The 22,913-nt window shown below is 45.0% G+C and overlaps 3 protein-coding genes across 5 annotated transcripts in view; all 3 read right to left on the bottom strand.

Annotated features, from left to right (window-relative positions):
• Window positions 1–5,348, bottom strand: part of LOC132471712 (casein kinase II subunit alpha'-like) — a 9,925-nt gene extending 4,577 nt beyond the window's left edge. Inside the window, exons 1-12 of one of the 3 annotated variants that reach the window (XM_060070944.1) lie at window positions 5,299–5,348; window positions 5,043–5,172; window positions 4,266–4,420; window positions 3,953–4,064; window positions 3,704–3,805; window positions 3,487–3,537; window positions 3,250–3,309; window positions 3,027–3,110; window positions 1,634–1,744; window positions 1,368–1,469; window positions 865–965; window positions 1–65 (exon numbers count right to left, since the gene is read on the bottom strand). The exon at window positions 1–65 is cut by the window's left edge and continues 84 nt beyond it. In XM_060070944.1, the coding sequence (XP_059926927.1) occupies window positions 1–65; window positions 865–965; window positions 1,368–1,469; window positions 1,634–1,744; window positions 3,027–3,110; window positions 3,250–3,309; window positions 3,487–3,537; window positions 3,704–3,805; window positions 3,953–4,064; window positions 4,266–4,369 (892 nt within the window). In that variant the 5' untranslated portion in view covers window positions 4,370–4,420; window positions 5,043–5,172; window positions 5,299–5,348. Of the gene's footprint in view, window positions 66–864; window positions 966–1,367; window positions 1,470–1,633; window positions 1,745–3,026; window positions 3,111–3,249; window positions 3,310–3,486; window positions 3,538–3,703; window positions 3,806–3,952; window positions 4,065–4,265; window positions 4,663–5,042 lie in introns of all 3 variants that reach the window. The other 2 variants (XM_060070943.1, XM_060070942.1) reach the window with 2 other exon arrangements.
• A 322-nt stretch (window positions 5,349–5,670) lies between these two features.
• On the bottom strand, window positions 5,671–10,421 carry LOC132471703 (zinc finger protein 319). Its single transcript, XM_060070933.1, has 2 exons — window positions 10,125–10,421; window positions 5,671–9,066 (listed from the first exon to the last, which is right to left on the bottom strand). The coding sequence occupies exon 2, from the start codon at window positions 8,935–8,937 to the stop codon at window positions 7,153–7,155; it is 1,785 nt and encodes a 594-aa protein (XP_059926916.1). The 5' UTR covers window positions 8,938–9,066; window positions 10,125–10,421; the 3' UTR covers window positions 5,671–7,152.
• A 1,118-nt stretch (window positions 10,422–11,539) lies between these two features.
• Window positions 11,540–21,622, bottom strand: jph3a (junctophilin 3a). The gene is made up of 5 exons (XM_060070931.1): window positions 20,028–21,622; window positions 16,226–17,012; window positions 15,781–15,905; window positions 13,715–14,970; window positions 11,540–13,524 (listed from the first exon to the last, which is right to left on the bottom strand). The coding sequence occupies exons 1-5, from the start codon at window positions 20,407–20,409 to the stop codon at window positions 13,444–13,446; spliced, it is 2,631 nt and encodes an 876-aa protein (XP_059926914.1). The 5' UTR covers window positions 20,410–21,622; the 3' UTR covers window positions 11,540–13,443.
• Between the last annotated feature and the right edge of the window lie 1,291 nt (window positions 21,623–22,913).

Consider the following 22,913-nt stretch of genomic DNA (forward strand, 5'->3'; position numbering starts at 1 on the left):
CCTCGGGGCTCACCAGGTGCTGGTTCTCCGTCTGGACAAACTGCTCCCAGCGCTTCTTTGTCTGCCTGGGAGGGGGGGGGGGGGGGGGGGGCAAAAGGGGGCATGTCACACAGTGAGAGACTCCAAGGAAACGTCAACATTAATTTTGAAATTCAAACGATAAAACCCTGGCCGCCACAGCCAAAGTGTTTCTGTCGTGTCATTTGAAATGACAGAAAACTCTGTTTTCTTTAAAGCACACAGCTGTGTGCTTTAAAGCACACAGCTGTAAAGCACTTTTAGCTGTCACACCTTAAAAAGTTGACAGATTATACCACCAGGTGCGAGTGTGACTAAACCTTATAAGCCGTTGAAAATCAGCCTCACAGGTGTACGTTTCCACCTAGATGTATGACGGATAGAGGAGCAACGTTTGCTACACAGTCCACTGGGTAGGCTGGTAGACTGATCTATCCAGCACACATCTAGGTGGACACGCCCACTAGTGATGTCAGAAGAGGCCGATTTTCAAAACGGCATGTAATGGCTAATCACACTCACTCATATAATATGTCACCTTTAAAGTCCAAAGGACCTACATGAGACTTTGGTGACGCATAGAGGGAGTAAGGACCGACATGGAAACTACTGCTTTCATCATGTTAGTGGACAACTCTTGAACGGAAGGCAGTCAACTCTTTCATCCTTTCGTTTGATGTTGAAGTAAATGAAGGCATTTTAAATATCCGAAAGCTGATTCCCGACTATATGACTTAAGATTCAGTAGTGTCACGACATGAATGCCATGTTGGGGGAAGGACAAAGTGCACCCATTTGTTTCTTTAAACATATCTCAGGCATTGTTAAAGGATTGTTTAAACTTACTGGCCAAGCAGGTCTTTGAAGCGTGTGTCAAGTTCTATGTGATACTTGTGCAAGTAACCAAAGAGCTCATCTGTCCCCAGCACCTTGGCAATGCGGACCAGCTGGTTCAGGGAAAAAAAACGAATTAGGCAAACTAGAAAAACATATAAACTTGAAATGTAATTGTACATTAATCGTAAGACATTATACAAAAAAAAAACGATTGTGACATTGACAGATTTTACAATATATGTCCTAGTGATACTGAAGACTATGGCATAGATTAAAATGTGATTATCGACAATACATTTTGAAGGCATTTATTTACCATCAAAGCATAGTATGTTTGAACGTTTATTTTTTAGGATTTTATGAACAATAAAACCCTTCCAAAAAATACATTTGTAAACTCCCAGGGGCTGCTTTGGTTTCCTTGACCTTTCGAAGCATGGTGAAACACTAAATCTCAGAATCTGGAACAGTGCAAGAGGAGCATCATATCGTTGGCTCTCTGGACTAAATACCTGATCGTAGTTGTCCTGGCCATGAAAGAAAGGTTCTTTCAAGAAGATCATGCTTGCCAGCATACAGCCTAGACTCCACATATCCAAACTATAGTCATACATCTAAAAGGGTCCAAAGAAAGAAATACATAAATTAGTCCAAATTAGGTATTGACAGACAATGTATTGTCTGACCTAAACAATAACAATGGGAGCCCTAGTGCTACAGCTTGCTGCTTTAACAGAAGCGTATATTTTTGCAGATAATAATAAGTATGGCTTCATACCTGATAGTCCACTAGCAGCTCGGGCCCTTTAAAATAGCGTGACGCCACCCTGACGTTGTATTCCTGAGCAGGATGGTAGAACTCTGCCAGTCCCCAGTCTATAAGACGCAGCTGGGACACAGGATGTAACATTCATTACAAAAGACTTAGTGGACTGAGGACGGTCCACCATTATTTCACAAAGGCTTCAGTAGTGACATGGGCAAGAATCAAAGAGCTTTAAAGGAAAAAGGAAAAGAAAAAAATCCAAATGGGAAGTTCAGGGTGCATTGATAACTCAGTATGTTCATGGTCACAAAACGAGCAATGAATGAGTAGCCATGGTCAAATTGAAACCATTCTTTCATAAACTTAGCACTACCCTGAAACATCTGTACATATCCACTCCAAAGGCACGCTGTTGGGCTGGCACAGTGCTGCTTGAAAAACTGCTTAACTGCATTCCTGACGTACGTTGGATTTGAATAGTTAGGTAGTGGAATAACTCGGCCACCTTTATCTATCAGAGAGGCAAATAATAATTCTGGCCAGTCCCAAGCTGTAGATGCAGCTCAGGCACCACTTTCCATCGGCTACCGTTTTCCTTGCCTAAAAGGCTGATCACCCCTACACATTTATCAACTCTGCTTAGTTGACCGTCGGGTATGTGGGACGTATTTAGAGAAAACTACTAAGCCACAAGAAAAACTCAATCAAGGTACTTAACAATGCTATCTGAACGTCAAAGCTGTTAACCGTGTGGGACAGATCACTTGGGAATCTTCTTGTAACAACACTGGCATGAACTTCCATCAACCCAGATCGATCTCTATATTTCTGTTTGTCGTAAATGGTCTACTTAAGATTGATATGTCCTCATAAGATGACAATACAAATCAGCTGTGGACCAGATCATATTATTACCAGTACAATGGGCATGGAACCCATTATAGGCTAAATATAACTTTCCGGACCAACAGCATGAAACTATGTGATGTCAATGGAGTTACATGTAAACATCTAAACAATCCATTGTCCTTAAAATGCTACAACATCTTAATTACTGCCGTGAAACCGATGCAAATAGACTGTTAGTCAGCTGGCTAATGTGAGCTACAGCTTTGTAACCAAATAAATGGACTAAAGAAATTTGACTATCCAAGCCCATACATTTTTAGTCAATGCTCAGTTTGCAAACATTATTTCAGGATGACATACAGGGACATGCATCAATACAACATGAAACATGTTCAACCAAAACAAATGTTTTTATCTTTTCAAACGCTCAAAAGACTTCCATTGTAGCCCAGCTAGATCAGCACAGGGATGGGGATGGGCCCTTTGGTGCAACATAGTGAACTCATCATTTAATGATTCATTCAAAGGGAAGGGGCTGAGCGTCTGCAGCAAGTACCTTCCTCAGCTGGTGGTCGATCATCACGTTGTGGGGCTTTACGTCCCTGTGCATGATGCCCATACTGTGGCAGTAGTCCAGTGCCTTGTAGAGAACAAAACACATACTTTGACACCCATGATTTACCATTATGTGTTGTAAGGCGTTTACCGACCAACCCTCCAATCGGGTTTTAAAAGGCTCAAATGCAATTTTAAATTTCAGGGATTTCAAATGCACATACCTTGAGAAGTTCGTACATGTAGAAACGGATGTCAAAGTCTGTCAACTTCTGGTAAAGCTCCTATAATATCATATTGAAGTGTTGGAAAATTGTAGGCTATATTAGTAACCTGATAGGAAGGAGGACCTGCATCTCTAATGCTTTGAATTGATCCTAAACAACATTAAGGTCATGCGTGTTACCAATCATGGAGATCAGTGTGTTATATGGGTGGGAAATCTAGCGGTTTTAAAGTACCTTAAAGTCTGTGTTATTGATGAACTCAAACACAAGCGCTGGCGTTCGGGACTGCAAAAGAGAAGACGGCAGAATGCTTAGACTTAGAAAAGGTAAGAAATAAAACTAGCAGATGGAGCTGGCGTTGTCGTCACATCCCCGCGCGGTCATAAGCAAGACTTGTGTAGCATCGCTAGCATTGAAATGCCGCAAAAGCACTTTGCAGCTCCTGACTCACCACAGGATCCTTGACTGTATCCACCAGGCGAATGATGTTGGTTCCCCCACGCAAATTTTCAAGGATTTTGATTTCACGTTTAATCTTCTTTTTCTTGACAGGCTGTAGAAGAGATCCATGTTCATTTTGAGATTCAAATCTGCCAAATACTTTTCACATTCAACTATTTACAGCAATATGATTACATGTAATGTTTCTGAAATATACAAACAACTACGTTTTGATATAATACGTTTATGTCAAACTCACCTTGAGGATTTTGACTACAACTTTTTCATTGTTGCTCACATTGATGGCCTCAAAAACTTCACTGTACTTCCCTCGACCCAATTTGCGCACCAGCTGATAATTGTCTTGATTGCTGGAATGAAAGGTGAAATAGTCTCATTAACACTCAAACCAGGATGTCAACTTTGGGCGCTTAAGGTATTTGGACAGATTGGCACTTGTATAGCATCTCTCAATGTTTGGATGATTAGAAAGCCAATACAAGGAGGGCAATACTTTGTTATCCAGAATAAAATATCTTCAGAAATATGGCACTTGGGGAACGTTTCAATACCTCCAACTTGGCACATGTGCATCGTAATCCCAGTATTCCCTGCTCTTCTGAGTGTTGACATCGGTGTACACCCGAGCTTTGCTGCTGGCCGTGGAACCGGGCATTGCGAGCTTGGGCGCTCGATGTCGAGGTGGTTTACCTTCCACTACAGTCTTCTTGGCGACGGGTTGGAAAGAAGTGCACAGACTTACAGGGATGTTTGGCGTTATGACCTCTGTGTAGAACTTAGCATTGGTATGGGATGGTTTCGCCCCTTTCTGACATACGTCTGTAGCCAAAACGTATCGGTCAGAAGAACTTGCAGTGCGTATAAACAATGCTATGATGAATGAATGTCGGAGCCCCCTTATCAGCCTGTTAGGCAGTATGTGATGGTGGACCGCCAGTTTAGAGGAGACTGGGAGAGAAGAAATGGGTTGAGGTAGACAAGAGAAATACAAATAAGGGCTTCTATAATTGCCAAATTGTAATAGAATTGTTCCCAAAGTACCGCATATTAGACCCGACTTAACAAAATTAATCTACCACCCAGCCAACGGCGATCGATTTTGGCAGCAGCAGCCGCTCGTTAACGTTAACAGTTAGGCTAACTTAGCTCGCGTTAGCTCAATAACCAATAGAAACCTAAGGGGACGCATTCATTCATGGTCCCCCGTAACCCTTTAATCCGGCACACTTTTGAACAGGAAAAAAAAACCGGTGAAATGAAATCTAAAGCAAATATGTCATTTGGGATCCATATATCCGAGGGTGTTACTAGCACGCTAACACTACTACCTCGCTGTAGAAATGGTCGAGAGGAGAGGAAGTCCACCCGATATGTAGCTTAGCTCAATGCTATGCTGCTGCTAGCTCGCCCCGTAGTGCTCCAGTAATGCGTAGTTTACTATCCTCTGTCGTCGTCCAACTGTATGCCAAGTTATTAACGGTACATGTAAAAAAATAACATGAGTACATTAATCTTCATTAGTGATCGGAGATTATAAAATACAAATGAAACGTTATATCTAGATCCATAATAAGTGATGATTGCCTCTGTTGCGGTAAACATCACCCGGAAGTAATAGCTGGAACAGGGATTGACTGACCTGAATTGATTTTGTCGCCTGCATAAAATAAAATTTAACGTTCATCTTTTTTATTTACAAAAAAACAAATTCTTCCACCCAACATGAATGTGTTGTATCCGACAACAGTTTTAAAAGCAAATTCATATTTCCCCAGTGTAATTGCTCTAGCAGCCTACCAAACCAATGGTACGCCTTCCTGCGCCTGCTTGGTTTGTCTCCTATAGTTAGGCTCGCAGTTAGATAGGCGACCTAATTAACCACTGAGCGAGCAAGGGCTATGGCAATCCAAGTCAACATATAGTGCTCATACGGATGAAAACAATTTGACATCTTGGTTCGTTTTGATACTGTGGTTTATTTTAATTGCTGTCTGTATACAGTGAAGATAATGTATATTGATTATATATCACTGAAAGCTCTAATGCGTCACTGCTCTTCTCCCACCAGAAAAAAAGTTGGAGCATCTGCACTGAAACTATTGTTTTCATTCCTCCTCTTCTTCATTCCTGTTGTCAATCACTTGGAATTATTATCAGTGCAAGAAAAGATTTAATTTAATCTGGAAATGCACAGAATGAACTATGATACAAACTTAGACTTCATCCTCAGTAAAAGACACAAACCCACAATTTTTAGGCAACTGAGAATAAAGTAATTTGTAATGTGCTAGCCAAGGGACAGTGTGGACTTGTGAGAATATACTTAACATGATCAGTTTTTAAAAATAAAAGTGGCTTCTACCACACAGTAACTAATGTAGCAAGTCTGCCAACATAGCCTTTTGCAAATAATCGTAACCTCTTGTGATAACTCGTTTGGACTTGTATCTCCAATATGCTTGCAAAATACAGCAAGCTTGTACATAGTGGCTAGAAAAGCAGGTAACACAATCACTATACATGTTTCAATGTTTACATGAGCTTATACACACAATCTATAATATATTGAAACAAAGAGTAGACAGTAGTCATAAATATTACATTATGCATGGTCTATTGCACATGGCAGGTGTTGGTATGGCATGATACGTATGGATTAGTTACGTAGGTGCCATTTATTTTAATACAAAGATGCATCAACACAGATAAGACACAGGCTATACAGTTTCATGATTTTTTTTTCTTTCTAGGGATTCTTTATAGAAGGAAACTTTTTTTTTTAAATATAATACAGCAGTTATGTTAAAAGTATGATAAATATTCATGCACAAACAAATGGTAATATCTAGGTCTACGTGAAAGGATAGTTAAGCAAGCCAGTCACTGTATTAATGTTTAAGGGTTGTTTTTGGCTGTAGCAGAAGCGAGTGTAAAGTAATTGAATACAAATAAAATTGATAAAAAGGCACATGAAATTCTAACATTTTTACATGGGCAGGAATTGCCTACTAGTCTAAAATGATTTTTTTTTTACTTGATTAAGAAATCACCAATCACAAAACATACAATCACATGCAAGCACATAAGGTCCCACACTTTACTGCAAACAAAATATGATGTTCTCTCATTCAACATTACATGCCTTTTTAAACTACTTTTAAGTCCTTCATGACTTCCTAATGACTGGGGAGGGCTATGATGTCAATAATATTCCCCGTGGATCTAGGGCTTGTGGCATTTTTTTTCTTATTTTAACTGTGGGACGGACCTAATCTTTAAACATTAAAATGTTACAATAAATACTAAATTCAAAAAACAGGTGCAGGTTATATGAAAGACTATGAATGTGGTGGTAGACGAAAGCCCACTGCGCCTCAAGGGTAACACTGCACATCGTAACCGAGGGGCCCGGACGCAGCGCCTCACGTCTTGGAATCATCATGGGATGCAGGGAGGAGCGGGAAAGCTATCCCCCTCGGCCGTGTGCTGCACCGTGTGCTCCTGCAGGGCCGTCAGGTCGACAAAGCGCTCGCCGCACCACACACATTTGAACTGGGTCTCCCGCGAGTGCACGCTCTGGTGCTTGGCCAGGTGCTCGCGCTGCTTGAAGCTCTTGTCACAGCTGGCGCACTTGAAGGGTTTCTCGCCGGTGTGGACGCGGCGGTGGCGCTGCAGCTCCGACGAGTACTTGAAGCGCTTCTCGCAGTCGGGGCACTTCAGGGGCTTCTCGCGGGTGGGGTCGCAGCGGTGCTGGACGAACTCGGAGGACGAGACAAAGCGCCGGTCGCACAGGGAGCACTTCAGGGGCTTCTCGGTACAGTGGGAATTCTGGTGCCGCTGCAGCGTGGAGTTCTTCTTGTAGCCCTTGCCGCACACGTCGCACTTGTACGGCTTCTCCACCTCCCCACCACACTTGTGCCTCAGCAGCTCTCCCGATTGGCTGAAAGACTTCTGGCAGGACGCACACTTAAATAGACTCTCCATGCCGTGGACCTGCTGGTGGTAGAGCAGGTGGGAGGGCTGCAGGAAGCCCTTGTCGCACAGGTTGCACTTGAAGGGGCGGTCGGCGGGGTTCTTGTGAGTGCGCCGGTGGCGCACCAGGGCGTACTGCTGTTTGAAGCTCATCTGGCACTCCTCGCACTGGAAGGGGCGCTCCTCAGAGTGTGTGCGCTCGTGCTGCCGCAGGTCGGAGGGGCGCTTGAAACTCTTACCACAGGAGCCACAGCGGAAGGGCCTCTCGCCTATCGGCTGGCACTGGTGGTGCAGGAGCTCCGACGACTCCTTAAAGTGCATCTCGCACAAGTTGCACTTGAACAGGTGCTCGCCAGAATGGGCGTACATGTGGCGCACGAGGTGGGAGCGGTGCTTGAAGCTCTTCTCGCAGACGGCACACTTGTACGGCCGCTCAGAGCTGTGGGTGCGCTGGTGGTGGGCCAGGTGAGACGACTGGCTGAAACTTTTATCGCACGTGTCACATTTGTACGGCTTCTCGCCGGTGTGCACCCTTTCGTGACGGGTCAGCTCAGACAGGTGCCGAAACGCCTTGTGGCACACCGAGCACTTGTAGGGCCGGTCAGGTGCAGAGGCCTCAAACGCTGGGGGGGACGAGGCGCTGATGGCCGCGCCGCTGGCGGACGTCTCCCCAGTTGAGGGCTGCTGAGGGTTTGCAGCAGAGGAGGTTGGCGTGACGTTCCCAGAGCCCGGACGGTAGGTCTTCTCACAGATTGAACATTTCATTGGATTGTTGCCGTTGCCATGAGAGTTGTGGTGCTGTGCCAGGGAGGTGAGCAGGGAGAAGCCCATCTTGCACACACCACACACAAACGGCTTCTGTTCCACCTGTACACACTGGTGCTCCAGAAGATCCGTCGCCTGGCTGAAAATCTTCATACACTGAGTGCACTGGAAGGACCTGTCTTGGCTCACCATGCACTGGTGCTCATGTGGGTTGGCCAGGTGAGAGATATCATGGCCGCAGGCGCCACACTTGTGCCCTCTCTCGCCCCCCACCTGTAAGGAGGGCTGCTGGGCTGGCACGGCGTGCTGCTGCCCATGCTGGCTATGCTGAGGCTGCTGTAGGGACGAGTCCGGCTGCAGGACTACTCCATAAACAGCACAGCCCAGAGGGTTGTCTGAAGACTGGGGAAGGGTGTGCACCACGGAGGGTGGAGCCACTGCATGCTGCTGTTGCTGCCACGCCTCCGTCATCCTTCCACTACGCATGTAAGGATTCAGCTTCCACTCAGGTTCTGTCGTTCTATCGGAGGATGCAATGTTATGATTGTCGGTGTGGACGCGGCGGTGATTGTTATATCCCGGATTACAAACGTCCCTTAAAATATGTGTTGTAGCCTGGAGGAAAGATAAAAAAAAAAAAAGAATTACAACAAGAAATGGGGGAAACAAATACGGATGGAAGTCAATATAAAATGTTGCATTTTGGAACTTATTCATTGGCGATTTAGAGCAGGTTATTTTAAATGCATACATGGCATATGCATGATATAGGAATACTCTTTAGAGAGTGGCCGGGCATTTTTATGGGTGGGAACAACGACTAGCATAGTGTTTGGTTAACGATAAGATATGTATGGTCGTATAGTTTGGGGCATTTCAATGTGCAAATATGAATGCTGTATATTGCTATAAAAGGAGTCATTCCAAAACAGGCCCAACACGTATTTTTTTGTTAATTATTGTAACGGTAGTCATCAGTATACACTGTTGTCGCTGTCGTAAATATTCGAGCTGGTGTGTAGACCGGTGGAATGCTTCCTCGAAAATGTTAAAACCGGTAATTACGTTATGCAGAAGAGATCAACTGAATGTTTATGCTTAAGCTTGAAAAATGTATTTACTGACGGCAACTTCGCCCAAATTCTGATGTATATACATTCCGAATTACTGCACGATGAACCGCGTACACTTTCCACACAGTTTAATACATAGTTGTGCGAAAAAGGAAAGGAAATATAATGTTAAACTGTAATTTTCTAATACGGGGCGTTTCATAGCCGAAACCCTCCAGATGATAGACAGCGCTATGTGGCTACATGGGTTAGCTAGCTTAGCTGGTGGAGCTGGCAAGCCATTTCCATCCACTGGACAACTGTCGAATCAAGTCCATACAATGCAAAAGACACAGCGAAAGAATAGTCTATAAACCACCTAAGCACGCATATCATGCAGGCGGGAAGAAGCCCAGTGGAGGCTGACACAATCAAGGGAGTTAGCGATGATTCCGAATGTCGTTTTACAAGACGGTGGGCCGCAATTAATGGTCTGGCTATAAAAGCCGTATGTAGGCCTTCCAGGGCTGCAGGGACCATCCCCCTCCTGTTGCCAAGCATATCACGTTTGTAAACATATAACTCGTGGCTACGGCATAACAATGCAACGTATTTACTTACATAGAGAGACTAGGTGTGGATTTTGATCCCTTCTCAACACGGGAGTCGGCAACCTTCGAGATTCTTTGGCCCTCGAAGATTAGCGATGGCAGAGATGCGATTGGACCCAAACGCCATCCTCAAACGGACACCGGAAACCGCCACGCAGTCCGCTACAGTTTTATACTTGGTAACCAAATGTCGAAATCCGAAGTTTGGGACACTGATATACTGCAAAGTATTAATTTAGAAAAAATCGTCAAAGTGTATGATTATAGTGATTATGTTTGATCAGAGATACGGGCGTGCACACTTTTACGTGCACGCGCACATGCACCGGGGAAGGGTGCTTTTTATCCACTGCATTTGGGGAGCTTTTTAGACAAACTTTAGATCGGCAGTGGCACCCGAGTCTTTCAAAGTGTATCGTAATGAATAACTGTTAATACTGTTTAATTCAAAAGCAGTCTGCTTAACAGCCTGAAGAGTGCGCTATGTACGCGAATGTCAAATACCCCCCCCTCCGCCATTATCATAATGACACATTTACAAAATCACCGAAAACACCCGAGCATATAAAATGACCAAATAATTGGTCGTTAATTTTGTATATAATATCCCCTTGAGCTGCAAAAACGTGTTTTATTTTCCTTCATTTTGGGTCATGCCTCTATGATATAAGTTTATTTGATGATTGCCTTATTTTTCAGTTAGATCAAAATTGTATTTGTAGAGAAACGATGTTGGCCTATCAATTATGAGGAAAAAAAAAACAGTATGACCCACATAAATTGATATGCCCAATAAAAGGACAATTTATGATCTATAACTGGGCCTCAGGTGGCTATTACCAAACTTCTTTATTGCCCTCCTATCTAGAATGTGAGGTCGGGAGATCTTAGAAGATGGATGGTTTATGTGTGAGAACAGAATAGTGAAGTGAATGGTGTTTGAGAACATCTCTTCAAAACAAAAACAGCATGACCATTCTCGCGTGTTTAATGGAAAACAGCATCAGCAGCCAATAATATGAACAAACTTGCTTGATGTCAGCCCATCGTAGTGCATATAAAATATATAATGCTGTCTGTTTATGTCCAGCTGTCTTCTTTATTCCACTGAACAATGCTAATCCAGTCATCATTAATATATTATGGGATGTGTACAAAAATGTAAAAATGAAGGTCATAAGGTACATTCTTTGTACACTACTTCTGAAGCATATCAGGGATGTATTGCAGTGTGTTTCATATGTATTGTTTTTGTTAATTATTATAATAGTATTATTATTATATATTATAATCGTTGTATTGTTATTAAAACGTGATGTCATTATTAATGTGATCATTCTATTAGCAAAATAGGGATATTGACTTTTGTTCATTTGAAATATGTGAATTTGTGTGACCGCAATAATAACCACACCAATCGCATAATAATTTCAAACATTTCATTATTTTCTCGACATTAACTTCGAAACAACCTCATAAACCAAAGAGTAAGAAAGAGCATGCTTGGGCATGCAATGATGTCACAACATGATGATGCCACCGGGTGCGAAGTATAAAACATACAGTAGCAGAGAGTTTAATTGTATATCATTCATAAACTCTGGACATTTCAGTATCCACTGAGAGTTAAAAGCTAGCGTTTATTTTACACGGCTCTCCATGTCTCATGTAGCTTGTGTTGCTGGATAGAGAGACACAAGGCCAAACTCACAAACTGACACCAGATTGAGCAGGCTAAACAAACATGCTGAAAAAATCTCATCCGGCCCAGAGTGTCGGGATGTGACACTGTAGAAACCCCATTTTCCCTTTTTCCTCTGTTCCAAAAAGGGGGGACTTAGGAGAGAGAGAGAGAGAGAGAGAGAGAGAGAAAGAGAGAAGAGAGAGAGAGAGAGAGAGAGAGAGAGAGAGAGAGAGAGAGAGAGAGAGAGAGAGAGAGAGAGAGAGAGAGAGAGAGAGAGAGAGAGAAAGAGAGAGAGAGAGACAAAACAGTGCATGCCATTTCAGGGAATGGTGAGAGTAGGCACACCTTTTCTCATATAGAAGGTAACTCAACTCCCTTTAGCCTGGATGGGTGTTTTGTCTAGGGCTGAGGGAGAGGGGCTGTTGTTAGGGTATGGGTGTGGGGGGTGGGGGAAGAGGAGAAGGGGGTTCAAATTAAGTTTAGACAAATTAAAGTGAGTAAATACGAGGCACTCAGCATTCTCTCTGTTTTGCAAACTGCAAAAACAAACTTGAATATAATGACACATACACATATATATCAGAATTAGTGGTTATAACATAACAGTCTCAAAGCTGTACAAAGGGGCAAGGCTGAATTCTCCTTTATATGTTAGTACATAAATGTGTGTACCGTGTACATGTGTGCGCATGTGGGAGGGTGGCATTAGAAATGGATGTGTGCAGAAGCAATAATGGTGGGGTTGACATAAATTCCACTTAATTGACAATAAATCCAGGAAGTTACTTCTATTTGCTTCAAGGCTCTGAGCCACCACAGAACATCATGACCAGCAATAAATCAATGAAGTTTCAATCTGAGATTCTGTGATTCTACTGTGTGGGTGAAATGGCACCAACGTCAACAGTTGCCTAGACATTAAGTGCCACAAATTTGAATTCTGAACGAAGACCATAACAATAATGTTAAAGGGATAGAAAAATGCAGTTTTTAAATTCTACACAGCCTCATGCGACGCTTGCTTGTGTTCATGTACTTTGTGTTAAAAAGAGAACAAAATAATGTCAGAGCCCTTTAAAATGGATCTAATCTTGCAGCATAGTTCTGTAGCGCATAGTGCTAATAGGGATGGGTTGGTGGGGCAAGGAGGGGACAACAGGAGTAAAAGGCAAAAAAAGGGATTGTTGATGTGTGTTTGCCATGCTTTAGGCAGGGGGTTTTGTTCGATGGTAGTCGCAGTAGGTGGGCCAATGGGGTGCTCTGTTATTCTCTAGAGTAGAAAACAAATGGTGGAGACTGTCTGTGTCGTCGTCGCTCCATTTTACAGCGGGTGATAAACACCCATGCATGCTACTACACCACACTATTTTGAAGCTGCACGCTTTGCGTTCCTGTGACGTTTAACAAATACCTTTCACCATGGTCCCAAGCTTATACCTTTCCGAATAAACCATGGCGCCATAGAAAACTCAAATGGGCTTCAACAAAGGTAAAAAGACCAGTAGCAACAATAGAAAGGCTTCGCTATGTCCGTCACATGGGTGTTGGGCTCCAGTCGAATTGGCGTGACGTCCATCTCAGCATGTAATATAATAGTATACTGTAGGTAACAGGTCTTAGTCTTATAGATCGTACCTGTAGAAGCTTAAATAAAGAAGTGAATGAAAAGAATGGCTACTCCGATATTGAGTAAAATGACCATAACCACCAGAATAGAGCTGGAGCCCTAGGAGAAGGAGAAGGAGAGAGAAAAGAGGTTAGTTCAAAAGAATTCCACGCGATACTAACGCAAAATATCCCTGAAAAGCCGTCATAACTTGACAATGCTCAGGAGCACATAACATGATACACGCTAATGCGATACATGAGGGGCTACATCGCTAAACGAGTGTAATCTGTGAAGTGTAACTGCTCACTGAGTTTGATTTGAGGGTGAGATGCTCTCCTTCCTGCTCCACTGCGATGGGCTGCGACTTCAGGGGGGGCGAGAGGGTGAGGTCCCTGTGCAGAGGCCAGTCCTCAAGCTCCGCCCCCACATTCAGGTTGTCCAGCATCTGTACCGAGTCCATGGACCCCTCCCTCACCGGCCGCAGGCCTCGGGACCGCAGCCTGCTGCTTTTTGGCGGGGGCGACCCCTGGCCCAGGCCCCGGGCGTCGGAAGACTGCAGCCTCATGTCCACCGTGTAGTCGTTGAGCTTCTCTTCGTCGTGATCCGTGAGGCGGGAGTGGGCGGGGCTCCACCTCAGGGTGCTCTCCGCAGTCCAGCCCCCGGGGAGGCCGTCCACCAATGCGTGCTCGCTATGCTTGTGGTTGGAGGAGACGTGTTGCTTTGGATGGTGGTTGGAGTAGGCGTGCTCTGGCGGGTGGTGGTTGGAGTAGGCGTGCTCTCGGGGATTGTAACTGGAAGAGATGTGGTCCTTTGCATTGTGATTAGAGCAGATATAATCTTGGGACTTGTGATTGGAAGAAGCATGCTCGGAAGTCATGTGATTGGACATGTTATGCTCCAAGGCCTTGTGATTGGATAAGATGTGCACCTGTGGCTTGTAATTGGAAGAAGCATGCTCGCAGGGCTTGTGATTGGATGAGGAGTGATCCCATGTTTTGTGGTTGGACGAGGAATACTCCCGCGACTTATGATTGGAAGAGGCATGCTTTGAGGGCTTTTGTTTGGATGAAGAGTGGTCCCACGTTCTGTAGGAAGAAGAGTGCTCCCGGGACTTGTGATTGGATACAGACTTCTCCCCTGGTTTGTGATTGGTCAAAGGGGCTTGCTCGTGGCCATTCATTTGGCCCTCTTGCTCCTCCAGAAGGGAGGGTGTGGTGGAGCGGCTGCTGCCTCCCCTGTCGGGATACATATCATCTGTCCAGGTGTTGGCCCCGCCCCGGTGAAGATCCATGCCCCGCCCCTCCACGAGCACCTGTATCTCCGCCCCGCTCTGGTCGTCCACAGCGCTCTGTCGCATGAAGCAGGCGTTCCGGGGACGGTGGCTATGCTTGGCCGGGGTGCAGGGGGGCGAGGCGGGAAGGCTCAGCACAGGGCTGAGATCAGGTGTTATGACGGGCGGCGTGGTGTCCGGAGTGCAGAGCTCAGGACTGTCTGTTCCTGTAGAGATGACCTCGTGGTCTTTGTCCTTGGCGTCCTGGTGCTTGGGTCGCTGACATTCGAGCCCTAGCAGGAAAGCGGGGGGAGAATAGCACCAATGAGGGGTTTGGCAGTGGTCCACACTGAGGACATTATACACACTGCATGTTAATCAGAAGAAGAGGAACAGGAGTAAGAAGGCATTGAAACTGGATCTTGAGTAAGGAATCTCGGTTGGATTAAGAATGTGTTGGAGATGGTTTAACAAAATCATACACTTTAATTGTATTAAAGTTGCATATTATTATGCTTTATTTTAGATGATAAAGGGTGCACAGATTCTACATGGGTGATATCCATAAAGGGACCAGGTGTATCTTAATGCTATGAATATATGTATAGTGATACAAATAAGGTTGTTTTTATTTAAAAAAAAAAACATGTTTTGTATTAGCTCTATCAGTAGTATTCTATTATATTCTATTGATATTTTTATTTAATTATTTAACTAATTCAGAAATTATTTAGAAAAATAGATTACCATTAAGACTGCAAGTAAATCTGAAATCATCACATTTTATAGTCCTGTTCATTTATTTGATTTAAATATTTGTAACACATCCATTAAATGGCTCTGGGTTTTTTTATTTGAAGAAGGAACCTTATTCAGAAAATTAACTACAATTCATATTCAAACATTTCTATTCGTAGTTTGCTACTATTTATAGTCTAGACCTTTCAATGAGCCTTCATATTGCCTACTATACTATAGATTTTAGGTTTTACTTGGAATGAGCTGATGTTTTGATAAAGCAGAATAATCAACTGTGACATGGTGAAAGAAATAATAAGTTAAAGGCTACATTTTGAATCCTCCTCCTCCTCCATTTAACTTACCATTCCCATATATGTGGAAGGAGGGAGAGAGCTCTTTTGCAGCGATCCGGGCAAGCCGACATTCTTCTGAGGACTTCTGGGCGACAGCCTCAGCGGCCTCAGCCTTTCCGCGAGCGTGGCTCATCCTTAAAAAGTAACAGATGGTTTCTCCTTGAATTAAGATTGCTTGATTTCCAATATCTTCCTACAAAATGTAGGCAACAGTATAGTTTTTGATCACGATTGTAGTACAAACCAAATTAAATGATGAGATTACAAAATGTTGTCTCAAATTCCTAAGAGTAGGAATTAATAAGTAGGCCTAACGCATTGAATGACGTTGCTGTACAGTCGCAACTACTGTATCTTTAAAATCATGCAATTATTAGAATAAAAAACCTAGACTAAACCAATGCAAGCTAAAAAGGAAGACCTATTTCAAAGCCTTCAATTAATGTTTTCTTACCGAGACATGGCGATCTCAGCCTTCTGCTTGGCGATGTCTGACCCCTTCTCTGCAGCCTCCACGGCCCGGTCGACCTTCTCTCTGATTTTACTCGCTCGCAAGGGAATCAGGTTCTTGCGCTTGCCGCTCACCAGGACGTTCTGCTTGTACTTGCCCTCCTCTTTGGTACCGTCGGGGAAGGTAGTGCATCCGTAGCCGTGCCTCTTGTTCGCCGCCCATTCGCCCTCGTAATGTAGGCCGTCCGAGCGCCTACTTATCCCCCAGCCGGCCCTTTGGTCGCTCCGCCACTCCCCGGTGTAGGTCTCTGTGACGGTGGCGTCCACGGGGGCGCCCTGCTCGTTCTCGCTGGCGTTGGAGTGGATGTCGGAGGCGGCGGAGCTGACCGTGCTCATGCCCGCCTCGCTGCAGAAGCTGCTCTGCTTGCTGAGCTGACTGGCAAGGGAGCTCTTGGACTCCGAGCGCCGCAGCTTCAGCCCGCTCAGGATGGACTGGCGGAAGCGTCCCTTCCTCTTCCTCTGGCGCTCTGCCTCGCTCGGGGCGGTCAGCGCGAAGCCTCCCCGACCCACAGGGCTGCCGGCCAACACTGCCGCCACCCCGTCTGTGGGGGTGGTGGCAGTGTTGGTGCCGTCCTCCAGCGCGGCCGGAGGCCCATGACTGTGCTCGGAGCGGAGGGAGTTTATAGAGGTCCGCAGTGGGAAGAGGATGACCGCCGCCATGCCGTACGGCACACTCTGCCGTACGCCGTAGCCGTGCCGCATCCCTCCCAGCCACTGGCCCTGGTAGGTTCCTGAGGGTAGGGACAGCGACAACAAGTTCAGAGAAATGCTACGTTCATACATTGTGTTGTCTCATTAGAAGCTGAAGCGATGTTCATCCACATAAGCTGTAGCATGTGTTGATTGTTTTTAAAAAATATATGGTTTTAGTGAAGTGTTGTGTGGTGGAAAAGTTAAAGTTCTTGGATGTCAGGAACAGAAAGAGAACATGGCAGGGAAGGGTAAGAAAGAAAAGGAAATACAAATTATATTCGGAAAGGAACGGATAAGGAAAGTAACAGAGAGGAAGGAGAAGGAGAAGCAAGAAAAAACTAAATGAAGGGAAAGGAAAGGAAAAAAAATCCCATTTGACAAACGATGTCAACATTAGTATCAGCATACTGTTTGTAAAATATGAAAGATATAAGGGAAAGCGCAATCAACATGCTGTAAAGAGTCCCAGAGGCTGCTTCTAGGCAGCAGAAGGCTTGGGGGTCGGTGCTGAGTTTGCTCAGTTTGATAATTTACTGACACAGCAGATCTCACAGTGTGTTGTCTCTCCTCATTCATTGGCCTCAGGTGTACAGTACCATCCACCGATATGAGCTGGTTTTTGCAGTGAGTGAAATCCAAACCCCTCTCTAGGTTGTCAAAACAGAGAATTGCCATGTCCTGCTGACACACAGTATAATATTGTAACCAAAGACAGTGAAACTCCCCCCGCCAAACTGAGCTGTATGATTAGACGACTCTTTTATAAACATACTGCTGGCATCGCTATGTCGACTGTTCAAATGTTGTTCAATGTTGTGTTGAACAAACAAACAAACAAACAAACACTGCTTGACATATTTAGATGATACATGATTATTTAAATTATTTAATGGCAAAAAACGGAAATGCTTTTGCTGAAGCTACTGATGCACTTTGCGATATGCATGTATAAGTAATTCCATTTTGTGGGAATTCATAATTTAAATCAGGTCATTGTTATTTAAAATGAGGGAATTCGGGAAAACAACCCCCAATACCAACTCAACACTGCCATGATACCACACCACAGCATAGTTTTCTATATGAAATCGGAGGATTTCTACTGTTGTTTATAACACACAATAATCGTTGTATGACTAATTGGCGAATTAACTTTGACTAATGATCGTTTAGTGTTGTCCATTGCCCATGTCCATTAACCTTTCATTGGCACACTGATCTAATTATCCATTTAGTTATCTTTTATTTTTTAGGGCTACTCGTTGTTGGCAGTATGGCAGAATAAGAATAGCGAACCCCTATTAATATAATTAGGATCATTAAGCATGAGATAAACATCGTTGTGCTGACTCATTATAATACAATTAACGGCTATCCCAATCGTTATTATGGACATTATCAACAATGTCAGCTAAAATGCACACAATGTTACATATAGGAGCTAATAATAAAGCAGGGCAAACTCTTAACTAGAATATTCCAGAATATCATGCAGCTTGCTGTCCTACTTCGGTCTGGAAAACGTTCATCCTTCAAAAGCGCTTTGCGAACAGGCAATATTGTGCTTGTTGTTATGTATTCTCCAGATTCTGCTTACATTAACGCAGTCATTTCCGACAAGAAAGTCGGCAAAACGATGCACAAAATACGATCACAAAACGCGGGGTGTGTGTCTAGATTGGCAACGGTGAGGTTGATTTTCTAGACTCGCGTCTGCTAAGGAGCTATCCATGGTGCTATAAGGCTTGTATCTGTCATGCTAGGCCGCAGGAAGCTGTCGTTGCCGTATGATTGTGTGTGTGTGTGTGTGTGTGTGTGTGTGTGTGTGTGTGTGTGTGTGTGTGTGTGTGTGTGTGTGTGTGTGTGTGTGTGTGTGTGTGTGTGTGTGTGTGTGTGTGTGTGTGTGTGTGTGTGTGTGTGTGTGTGTGTGTGTGTGTGTGTGTGTGTGTGTGTGTGTGTGTGTGTCACATAACAAGCATACTTTGTGTGGAGAGGCCGCACTATATTCCCGCCACATTTATTGGGTTGTGGAAAATGTGTCAACTCGTGCGTGCTAAATCCAGCCGTCGGCGCTCGTCCTCCACGTGAGAGCGCTGAGTGCGGCGCTGTCGCGTGACGCAGTCTTTTTTTTTGGTGAGATTTGTATTGGAAGCAGCCTAGCAATGAACATTGTCGCTGTAAATTTTTGTTTAGCCTTCTTCCAGTGATGGTACTGGGAGGAATGTCAAACTATGTCAGCGGTGGTCGCCTTAAGGATAATCTGCTACAACCGCAGGTAAACACGCTCTCCGTCAATGCAGCACCGAGATTCCGTGTTGTTGTTCCCATGGTCCCCTGCATCACTTATTGACCCCCTATATTCCTCTCGCGTCCCCACCGCCTGTGGAAAGCAGGCAGCGGAGCCGCATCGGCTACCATAGGCGGCCTAGATAGACGTCACTGACGTTGCAAAGCATAATCCAGGTGGGGTAAAGAGAAGAGTGGGACTGATTTGATGTCTCTGTGTTGCACTGGGAGAGAGTGGCGTCTGCGATATATAGTGCATGGGGAGAGAGTGTTTCAAAGAAACGAGAATAGATGTGTGTAATGGGAGAATTCATGAGGGCATTGACACAAAACAGGGGTGCATCGCCTTATCTAATGTCCACAGTAGTTTCCACCATAGAGCTTTCTACCTGGACCCCCTTTATTAACTTCTGATGTATGCAACTTCTAGGCTGTAGCCTATATTATTAAATGTAGAAATATATGAAGTTGATATTCGAATTGGTTCAGCCATGCCTTATATTTTTTGTGAAGTGGACTTAAAGTAGATATTTCCAGGGTTCTACTATCCTGGGTGGCATCTAATCAGTTGCCATGGTGCTACATATTGCAGAAGTAGACCGGGCTTGGGGAAAGCTGTGCAGGAAACCTTTATCAATAAGCTTTTTTCATCGGTTCTCGTCATAGATGCAATGGAGCACAAACTTCCTGCCGAACCAGTGCTGTCAATGATGGGTACACTAGCCACGTTAGCTATTTGGCCCTGAGGTGTGGCTGGGTGCTCTTACCTCCATCAGAGTAGGTTTCAGTGCCGTATCCATCCTGGAGACCGTTGCTCCAGGTGCCCTCGTAGCGGGCCCCGCTCGCCGCGCTCTCCAGCTGCCCGTAGCGGCCCTTGAAGCCCTGCGTCCACTCTCCCCTGTAATCCCAGCGCCCTTTGCTCTCCACGCCCACACCATGGCGCTTCCCCTGCGCCCAGGTGCCCTGGTAGCTGTTCCCGCTGGGCCAGGTGTACACGCCCAACACCTCAAAGCCGTGGCTCCAGGCGCCCGCGTACTCCCCCTGGCCCTGGGGCCCCGTGCAGACCCCTCGGCCGTGGGCCTTGCCCTGCTCCCACCCCCCGCAGTACGACCCCCCATCATCAAAGTCAAACCTGCCTCCAGTGGACATGCATGAAACAGGTCTAGGCAAATCCTCAGAACGTGGAGAAAAGAAGGGCCTGGACTACACACAGAGAGCCGGCTGGGAGGAGGCCTTGTTGGGATGCGGTCGCACGGAGGAGCTCTCGCTCCACCCTCCTCGTGGCGTTGCTCTCGGAGATCCACCCGTGCTGGGCGGTGGACGGGCACAGAGAGCGCTGTGTACCTGTGGCTGGGAGAGGGCCACGTCGTCCTCACGTCGGGCCGGCGGTAGAAGCCTGGCCGTCGGGCGTGCGGCTGTGTCGGATGCAACTGTTGGTCGAGCGATTTCCCATGGGCACGCCGGCTCCGAGTGCCTCTCCACCTCCTCCTCCTCCTCCTCCTTCTCCTCCTCCACTTACTCCTCCACCCTCCTCCTGCTCCTCGCAGCCTAGCAGCCGGGCAGATCACCTAGCCGTTACCTTAGCCGTGCAGCGGAAGGCTCCAGACAATCCGGGGCCTAGGCTTTTTCGGCTGGTCCCAGAGGCAGTGGCGGGCAGCAGTGACCGGCCTCAGCTCAACGAGACACAACAGTATCCCCACACTTGCTAGCGTGCCACCGTACAGAGGCGGAGGCAGAGATGCTGGACAAAGATGTACCACACCGGTACGCCATCAAATAAATACAGAGGGAGAGAGAGAGAGTAGCAGAGAAGTTGAGGATGTGTCTATAGCGTGGCCTGGAAGCAAGCGATCCGGGCGATCCAGACTGCTATCAAACACACAGCATCCATAAAAATGCAAACACAAAACACAAACACACACAGTGCCTTACACGCACGCCATGAAGGAAATGACTGTATCAATAATTCCTGGCGTTCCTCTTCATTTCTCCTGTTTTTTTCCCTCTTTGCTGTGGTGCTGTGATCTAAGGAAGAGACTCTGCCCTGGAGATGAGGATGCAGAGAGAAGAAGGAGGAAAAAAAAGCAGCAGTACGATTATTCCCTTTCTCCTTCCTTTGTCTTCTCCATTTTAGTGCTCATCTGCAGCAGGATGCTCGAGATATCCCATTTCCATCAAATCGTTTGTGCTCTTTCGTATACTGCCTCTCTCTATCGCCGTGCCTTTCCTCGTTCACTCTCTTTCTCTCTCTCTCTCTGATACCTCTCTCACCCACTCCCTCTAAAATCTGCTCATTACAGGACTGTTCCACCCCAGCCAATACCCCTCCCCCACACATACACTCATTCTCTCTGCTCTTAAAGAGATAGGGACGAGTTTACAGCCGGCTCTCTCCCTCTCTCCCTCTCTCGATCTATCTCTCTCTTTCCTCACCCCCTTTGGGAGAAACTGCCTGCTATTCCTAATTATCCAGCCTCATTTCACTCTGTCTCTCTCACCTTTATAAACTCCTCCTTGCTGAGATTTTTATTTTTTTTAGGAAGTCAGCGTTGTGTTTCTTGATAACTAGCAGTCTGTGTGTCTATCGATCTCTTGCCAATCAGAAGGCCTGTGATGGATTGATGTCCACCTTTCAATTGTGGTCTCATAGGCAAACCAGTGAGCTGTGGCCGTCACTTGGGACGTTATTTACTGAGGTGCAACGCCGATTCCTTGTCATAAATCAGCCACAGTTTACCGGGAGATGCAGCCCATGACCTACATCTTCCTTCCTGCCCATGTTTTATTAAAGTCAGCCCTTTGGTTTTTCTAATGTCACAAACCTGTCTGACCATGGTTGGGGGAGGGGGGGGCTGTATCATGTCATTAAAAAAGGCACGGTCCTTCAGTGAGCCTATCTCAAGAGAACAAGATAAGTGATGGTATTGGAAATCTTTGTTATTGAACTGTCCATCTGTCGGAGCTCATGGCACTCCATCTCAATCAGGGAATGCACTGTATGATGAGTTATGTACAAGTGAAAACAGCTTGAATGTGCAAGATATAATAAGATGTAGCCCTTTTTTTCTTTTTACAATTTTTCAACCAGATGTGTACTGTGTATACATACTCAAAGTACTTAAGTCAATAATTCCTGTTAAAGTGCACAATGCTGTTACATCTGATTGAGTGCCTGACACTTGCTTCTCTATTTCTTCCTGTACCGACAGCAATATGTTTCTTTCTTCTGACAAATGTAATTATTGTAAGTCACTTTGGATATAAGCATCTGTGTAAATCTGTAAGTCTGATGCTAACTGCTGAATAATTAAAATTGCTGAAGGATTTATATCTTATAAATCCTACATCTGAAATATCTGGAATAGCATAATAGCAGATATAGATAACTGTTATCTCTATTGATAATTTGATGTCAACTTAATAATTTAAACCATTTTATTATATTTACGACCCAAATTTGAGGATTTTCTTGGTTTTCCAGTTTTTAAAGTACATTTCACAAACCTTTCAACAGCCTGAAATATAAATAACATTTTTTATTCCGTGTTTAAAATAACCAATAGGGATGCACGGTAAGGAAACTCACTCCTCAGATTAGCATTTTATATCAAAGCAGCAATGACAAATGTGGAAACAATTTAACTACCCTGCAT

This window comes from Gadus macrocephalus, chromosome 14 (assembly GCF_031168955.1).
Source record: "Gadus macrocephalus chromosome 14, ASM3116895v1".
NCBI lineage: Eukaryota > Metazoa > Chordata > Actinopteri > Gadiformes > Gadidae > Gadus > Gadus macrocephalus.